The sequence below is a fragment of the Arachis stenosperma genome, chromosome 4, assembly GCF_014773155.1.
Source record: "Arachis stenosperma cultivar V10309 chromosome 4, arast.V10309.gnm1.PFL2, whole genome shotgun sequence".
In the NCBI taxonomy this organism is placed as follows: Eukaryota; Viridiplantae; Streptophyta; class Magnoliopsida; order Fabales; family Fabaceae; genus Arachis; species Arachis stenosperma.
This window is the reverse complement of record NC_080380.1, coordinates 86,169,508-86,178,026: the sequence shown is the minus strand read 5'-3', so window position 1 is coordinate 86,178,026 and position 8,519 is coordinate 86,169,508. Positions and strand designations below refer to the sequence as shown.

The 8,519-nt window shown below is 32.3% G+C and overlaps 1 protein-coding gene across 1 annotated transcript; it reads left to right on the top strand.

Moving 5' to 3' along the window:
- The first annotated feature begins 3,245 nt into the window (after positions 1-3,245).
- Positions 3,246-4,822, top strand: LOC130976577 (dof zinc finger protein DOF2.4-like). The gene is made up of 2 exons (XM_057901468.1): positions 3,246-3,408; positions 3,645-4,822. The coding sequence occupies exons 1-2, from the start codon at positions 3,352-3,354 to the stop codon at positions 4,650-4,652; spliced, it is 1,065 nt and encodes a 354-aa protein (XP_057757451.1). The 5' UTR covers positions 3,246-3,351; the 3' UTR covers positions 4,653-4,822.
- The last annotated feature ends 3,697 nt before the right edge of the window (positions 4,823-8,519 follow it).

The following is an 8,519-nucleotide window of genomic DNA, read 5'->3' as shown; positions in this document are numbered from 1 at the left end:
AAAGGAGTGTTGCTTCACTTAGTTAACCCCTAATTATAGAAGAAAGTCAAGTAAAAGTAATTAACTCAAGTCACAAGTCCTAGTCTTACCCTAGGGAAGTCTAGCATTAGTGCACTCTAAGTCAATTAGCAATCTTCAATTCTTAATCAACAATTGACATCCATTATTCAAGTGTCTCCAATGACTCAACCACTGGGCCAAGTGAGGGAATACTACTCCATATCTAAAGTTGGCATTTTCTCAAACACTTGGAGAGCAAGAATGAAAGACATAGTAAAATTGAGAAGAGATTTAGAATTAAAACAATTCAACACAAGAGATTAACAACAATTAACAATGAACATCAATGAAAATGAGATCTTTAATGAATCAATAGAATCCAAAACAACAAAGCTAATTCTAAGATCTACAAGAATTGAACAATTACAAACACTAATTGAGATTAGAGATGAGGATCTACAACATGAACAAAGTAAATTGAGAGTGGCAATAGATCTCACCAAGGAATGGTTGAGAATTGAGAAAATGAAGATGAATCCTAGAGAGAAGTTGGAGTTTCTCTCTCTACAAATGTAACTAACTAAAACTATCTATATAATGATCTAGAATTAGTCTATGGATGTGAATGTGTGTCAATCCCCTTCAATCCTTGGCTCTTATATGCATTTTGGCGCCAAAGTTGGTTGCTGAAACCTTCCAAAATCGCCAGGCACGTGTTGTAATAAAAGAATCACGTGCGGACTACGACGCGTGCGCGCATGGTACGCGTGCGCGTCCTTGTCCTGTGTCGCAATGTGCGCGCGCGCGCCTTATGCGCGTACGCGTGCTTGGCCGAAATCAATTCTTTGGCTTTTTGTGCTTCTCTCCACTTGCATGCTTCCTTCCTTGCTTTCTTTGATCCATGCCTAGCCTATTTCAATCCTGGAATTACTAGCAAACACATCAAGGCATCTTATGGAATCAAAGAGGAACTAGAATCCATCAAAATAAGGCTTAAAAAGCATGTTTTTACACTTAGGCACAAATACGGGAGAGATAACAAAACTATGCTAATTTATAGGCTAAATGTGACAAAAGGTTATCAAAATACTCTAAATTCAATACAAGACAAACCCTCAAATTGGGGTTTGTCAATCATATTGAAAGTTATTAACAAATCTTCTAATTTGTTTTTTAATTGATATCAAAATTCAGGAAACAGAATGACATATAGTAAGCATAAGAAGCAAAAATACACTAGGAAAGAGTTGCTTATCATGCACATATTTTTACTATTGATTTTAAATTTCAAACAAAATCAGCTAGCTCATACGACCATTGCTACACTTATGAGCAATACTTATCTTCAAGAAATGGGAAAGAGCTGCAATAGGGGACTGAACCGGCCACTTAGAATTTATAAACATGCAAGGGTACAGCTCTTGAATCAAATTCCTTCTTGTCGAGTTCTACAATGATCAGAATTTGAAACTAATCGACACTAACTTTTGAAACTAAAATAACTGTTATAAAAGATGCTAGTCTAATAGATATAATGCAGCAAATTGTCAAAATTTGAAACAAACTAACTAACTTCTGATTTCTAACTAACCTGACAGTTACAACAAATTAATCAACTCACAAATTCTCCAACAGATATAGTACCAAAGCAAACTGAAAGTACCTCCTCATTGTCACCCTCAGGATCTGAATGTGGCTTAGTAACACTACAAGCAATTCCTCTATTCCCTCTTTATTCCAAAATAACATCGCCACGCGAACCAGAATTAGTAACAATTCAAAAAAAATAATCAAATAAACAAAAAAACGCAAATTTTACTAAGAATGGAAAGCAAAGCCGCTACCTGAAGCTCGAGCTCAGCTTGAAGGAACTCCAACACCGTAGAGGGTAGCAGGTGCGTACAAAAACTGGGTAACGGGATTTGGCGAGAATTAGGAAAAAAAGGGGTATTCAATTTGAACCCTGCATGTTCATCAACAATACATGGCTTGTTCATCAATTCACAATTCACAGTTGCATATAAACCATATTATTGTACCAAACCCCCAAATTAAAAACCCTAAAATTGGAACTCTAAACACCCAAATTTCAAAACCAAACGGAAATCTATAGATACCTTCTCGACGATGTGTGCGCAGAGAGGACGACCAGAGCGCAGAGACGATGATGGTGAGGGTTCAGCTCACGATCAATGCAAGAGAGCGCAACTGACGATCAATGCAGGAGAGAGCAGCTGATGATGAGTGGCGAAGTCGTGTGTGGTGAGTGGTGAGTGGTGAGTAGGGAAGGAGCAACGGTGAGTGGCGAAGGTGAGAAGTGAGGACGCGAAGGCTTTCTCTGATAGTGAATGAAGGTGAGATGCGAGTTACTGAAGAGCTAGCTGATCTGCGTGCTTTGGGGGGCAAAGGGGAAAATATTCACTAAGTTATACGCCGTATTTGGCCCTAGATACATTAGGAGACGTTTTTGAAGAGTACCCAAATTATAACAAATAAGTTACTCTTTAAAAGTGCTCTCTTTGGTGTAAAAAGTGTAGCCAAGATATTTAAAAAAGGCTACGCTTTATAAGTGATTTCTATAATACTTAAGGCTATATTTTTCAAATGATGCCAAAATTGTGTTTCCTTTTCTCTTACAAAAAGACAACACTGAGAAAAGCGTAACCTATTCTAATGTAGCTTAAAAAAAGTGTGACTGAATGGGTGTTTTTTTTGTAGTGAAAGTATGTAATAGAGATGTATATAAAAACTTATGAAAATATTATTTGTCATGTTATATTCTACTATGTATATTATTATTATATACATACTAGTATAGCTCTCTTTATTTCTTTCCCTATTGTAACTTTGACACATTTGACACACACAAACACTTTGCTTTATCTCATGCAAAAGAGAGGGGGGAGAGAGAGAGGCACTAATAATATAATAAACAATAGCTTTTTATAAGCACACTACTTACAGAGCATCAAAAATAAAGCTTATGGGTTAAGAAACATACATCGCCTTCTCAAAACCCTAGAAAGCAATAAAACAAAAAGAGTGCAATAGGGGTGGCAGATGGAAATGGACAAAGAAACTATAATTATATATATAAATACTCAAAAGCACTCTCCTTTAATTTTTGCTTCTCATTCAGCTCCTAACCCTTCAATTCAATTCCCTCTCCTTTTCTTTTCTTTTCTTTTCTTGTCACTCTCTTTTTCACATCTCTATGATCACCTCAACCACACACTCACAAACCTCTCTCTCTCTCTCTAACTTATTGATGTGATATTCTTCATTCCCACTGTTCTCTCCCAAAAACACTTCAAAACTTTAAAAAAGAAAAAGCTCCAAACAAGAAGAACAATGGTTTATACTTCCATCCCAGCATATATTGATCCAGTCAATTGGCATCAGCAACAGGTAAATAAAAAAAAGGGCTTCTTCAACTTGGTTTGATTTCTTCTATAAAATTTCTTTGTTGCTCCAAAAGGTAAAAATAAACCACCAAAGGAAAAAGTTAAATATATTCTTGTCACTTTTGTTTATACCCTAACTCTTGAGTCTTGAATATACTTAGATTTGTGATTTCTTTGCTTCTCCACATCTTTTTGTGTCAATTAATTTTTTTTTTTTTTGTTTTATCATATCGATTTCAGCAACCAAATCATCAACAAAACAACACAGGTGGCACAAGCTCTCAACTTCTTCATCCTCCACCACCACCTCTTCCGCCATCGACTCAACAACATGGAGCCAGTACTAGCTCCATCAGACCTGGGTCGATGGCGGACAGGGCAAGGATGGCTAACATACCCATGCAAGAGCCAGCACAAAAGTGTCCAAGATGTGAATCTACCAACACAAAGTTTTGCTACTTCAACAACTACAGCCTCTCTCAGCCCCGGCACTTCTGCAAGACCTGCCGGAGGTACTGGACCCGAGGCGGCGCTTTGAGAAATGTTCCGGTTGGCGGCGGCTGCCGGAGGAACAAGAGGACTAAAGGAACAACCACCAGCAACAACGGCTCCAAGTCACCACCACCGAGCTCTGATCGCGGAGGTCCCACCGTCTCTTGTGGCAGCTTTGCCTCTGAAATCGCAGGCCTAAGCCCTCCGGTGCCCTCGTCGCTGAGATTCATGGCTCCATTAATGCATCATCAGCAACTTGGAGATCACTTTTCAGGAGTTGGTGGCGGTGATTTAGGCCTAAACTACGCCGTAATTTCTGGTCCAATGGGAGGAATGGGTGACTTAAATTTTCACATAGGAAGTGCTTTGCGCAGTGATGTCACCGGTGGCGGCAATGGAGGCAGTTCTCTTCTATCAGCTGCAGGTTTGGAACAATGGAGGGTTCCACAAACACAACAATTTCCTTTCTTGACAGGTTTCGAAGCTTCATCACATGGCCTATACCAATTTGAAAATAGTACTAGTGAGGGTTCTGGATACGGCGGAGGCAGCAGTGGTGATGGCGGTGCTATTCGGCCGAATAAGGTGTCGACTTTTGCCTCAGTAGTGAAGATGGAAGAAAGTAATAATAATTTGCCAAGGCAGTTTTTGGGGATGAATAATAATTCATCAAGTAATAGTGAGCATTTTGTTCCTGCTTCTTGGACACACCTTTCTGGTTTTACTTCTTCCAATACTACCAATAATCCTCCATAGGATTATTTATGGTTTAATTAATTGATTTCTGTTTCTTTCTTCTTTTTGTTTTCTTCAAATTAAACTGACTTTTGCTACCCAGACAAATTAAAGTCTCACTTAACTCAGATGTGTATGTTATATAAGCTCGAGATGAAGAGCTTTATTTGAGTATGAGTATGTGTGGACGAGTGCTGTTTCCTTTGAGGTTAACTAAAAAACCCTAGGGATGTTTTAATTAGTTATTTAATTTCTTATTAACTTTGGTTTATTTTCCTCTTTAAATTAATATTTATATGTTGTTATTTCTACCTTTTTTTTTCTGTTTATTTTAATGCTATCTCTAATAGACTATAGTTATATAAACTCACCAATATGTAGCATACTACATATCAAGTCATCCGCGTATCAAAACGTCATATATATTTTTCATATAAAATATTTTATATATAGCATATCATGTACTGTATATATATTGCACATTTATTTTTATATCAGAACGTATTGTGTTTTATGTCACTATATAAGAGACTAATTTAGTTAGTTTAATTTGTACGAGAAGGCTAGAGTGAAATTATGAAATAAGAATATATATGTCGTAATAGGTCGAATGATTTAGTCCTTTCGCATTTTATTTGATTGGGTTGTGTTAAGTTGACTCTCATTCCACGCTCTTTTCTGGTCAGTGATGTATGGAAATTGGAAACTTTTCTTTTTCTTCCAACGGTGAGGATTGCAGAATTCAATTTTTGGGCTTTCAATTTCATGCAATGATGATTTGGAGGATAATATGCTGCAATCATAACCATATAACAATATTAACATATAGCAGATCTGATTCTTAATAATTGATTTCAGTGCACATTTTTCTTTCACCTTTTCAACATGTTTTGGCGGAACACACATCATAATAAACATTCTTGAATTATCATTCGCTACTTTATTTCAAATTGAGCTCTTACTTTTGCTGTTCTCTCGGAGATTTTGTAATTTCATCGTGACAGCGAGTAAAGCAATTTTGGTCAAGTTAATATTTAAGAGAGGTTGTCTTTAATTTGATCTATTATATACACACACATTCTTCATCATATGTATATATACATAATGGATAAGTGATATAATATTAATTTTCTGTTATTTTTCCCTTTTAGAAAGTTAAAATAATGACTGCGACCTTTTTCTTGATGTTAATACCATTATATTTAGGATATAATATTGCTAAAAAGATTTTTCTTGCAACTTAGTGGTTATTTTTATTCAAAAATCCATTTAGTTGTAGAACCAAGTACCTTTCCCTTTAGTTATTTTATCTCTTAACCAAGACCACTTTTTATCATCACACACAAGATTAAAAAATTTTATTTAATTACGGTATGCTTGTGGATCAAAACTTTGTAGAAAAAGTATTTGAATAGAAAATTAAATATTAAATTCGCTCTTTAAATTTTTTTTTCTTTTTTCTTCATTTCTTTCTTCCTAAAACTTTAATCTACTAAATTGATAATAATTTATTATCGATAATATTTTAATTTTTATTGTTAACCACAATTTTAAAATGTGAATGAATGAAAAATACAAAGACTACTTCAAAAAATACAAAGTAGTCAGTAATTTATTTAACTAATACAAATACTTTTTATAAAATTGGTATATACACAACTAATTATTTATTGTTTCTTTTATAATTTAGAGTAATAATTAAAGAAGAATTCAAATAATAATTTTAGAATTAAACAATTGGCTCAACAACTAAAAAAATAATTTCAATTAAGCAAGTGATTACTTCATATTCCGAGTCAATCATAACATATAGTGCAATTATTTCACCAATCAGTAGGACAAAACTATTCGGAGAATGACCCCAGTTTCAGACAAACTCTAACTACCTTCTCAAAACCTTAAAAGTCTGTGCTTGTCATATTGTTGTTGGAAATGTTACTACTTCAACAAACAATTGTCTATTGTGTTCTATTTGGCTGTGTATAGGTATATACAGAGAAATAATAAATATAAAAAAAAATTGTTGAATTGTAGAAAGAGAGAGATAATTTTGGCTTATTTTATTTTAGAGATATTTTTTATATTTTTTGTACTTGTTAATTGGAGAGAGAATAATTAAAATTATCTTATTTAAATTAATATTTATAATTATATATATATATTACATCTAAAATTATATAATTATTCTAACCGTAATTAATAAGATAAAGTTTAACTAATTTTTTTTAAATAAAAGATATGTTATCTTCTTTGATATATTTTATGATTATTTAAAAAATTTAATTGTCATTATAATTAATATTAATTTAAATAGAGTTTGAATAACCATATAGTCGTCTATAATAAAATTATTGACTTCTTTTTTTTCTGAATGTTTAACCATTAACTACTTAAGCAACGTTATTAATCTATTCGACATAAAACATGTGTGTGAATTACACAAAATTTTAATTCAAATAAATAAATGTGGATTTGAATTAGATTAGCCATGCGAGATTACCATAAAATTTTAATCGTAAATTGGTCGGATAAGTATCGCAGAAAAACAAATCATTCAGAAGTTTTTTTTTTTTTTTTTGTCAAGTTCCTTCATTCACAGTGAAACTTATGGCTTCAATTATATCTTGCAGTCATTAGTAAATAATTAAAAGGATTATTAATCATACACAAGTGTGACAAAAATTTTTTTTTTGATTTAATGGTTAATCCTCTCGTTTCATTTTCTTTATTTTGCGGGAAAAAGGGTGAAATTGCAAAATACAATTCAATTGAAAATTTTTGTAATTTGAAGAAATTATTTTACTCTAACCGGATGATTTGGTTATTCAAACTTAAGATAGAGAGATGATAATTAATATTAACTATTTTGACTCAATTAAATTTTTTCAATAATAATAAAACATGTCACAAAAAATAACAAATTCCTTATTAAGAGAGAGTTGATTAGAATTTATCAATTAATAAATATTAAATAAAATAATTTTAGATTATTTAAATTAGTTTTTTATTATTTTTTAAACATTATTAAAAGGATTGATCACATTATCCTCTCATACAATCTTTTGTGCAGTTCCAGTTCTCCAAAAACACAGATGCTGTTTTTCTTTCCAAAAATAATTGTGTTGTTTCGGCTTGCAGAGCCAAAGGACCAAGCTAGAGATATATGCCTTTACTGCACAAGTTTTAGTAATTCAAGGAGTCGAACAGTTGTATATTATTCATGAATGATTAAAGCACTTATATACCCAATGCTGATTCAAATCTTAGCCTCCAACTCTCTCTATATTATAAAATTTTGTATAATATAACTTAACAAATCCTCCTTGAGTTGAGTGACTTCTAACTCTCCAGAAAATATATTAGTTATTATATTATTACAAAAAAGTAAATATTTAAATTTGTTTCCAAACAAATTTTTATCAGCACTTTTTATTTTAATAAACTTTTTTTATTCTAAAAACTTTTAAAAATTAACTTTTCGTCAAATAAATTAGTTCTCATTTTAAAAGAGGCTAATTTTTTTTATGATAAATAACTTCTTTAAGAATAACAATAATTAAGTTTTAGATATTTTAATCATAAATTTTGATATTATGTTATGAATTAATTATTTAAAAGATTAAATTAATAAAAAATATATAAATAATTATATTTTTAAAGTTTTAAATGAAATTTAAACATTTTATTTAAAAAGAAAATATGTTATATATATATATATATATATATATATAGACACTTGTGGTGAAGAGAAAGAGCATCAAAAGACGACAAGCTGGCGACCCAATGCAAGGCCATAAACATAGAAACCTGGATATATATCATATTGCTCTTCGAGATCAGCATCATCGTCACGTTCATAATGCGTAATGGTCACAGATCATCTTTTTT

Bases quoted from the DNA above. Each gene is read 5' to 3' on its own strand.
- LOC130976577 (XM_057901468.1), top strand. From the start codon at position 3,352: ATGGTTTATACTTCCATCCCAGCATATATTGATCCAGTCAATTGGCAT. The intron at 3,409-3,644 runs GTAAATAAAAAA...TATCGATTTCAG, and splicing joins TCAATTGGCATCAGCAACAG to CAACCAAATCATCAACAAAA.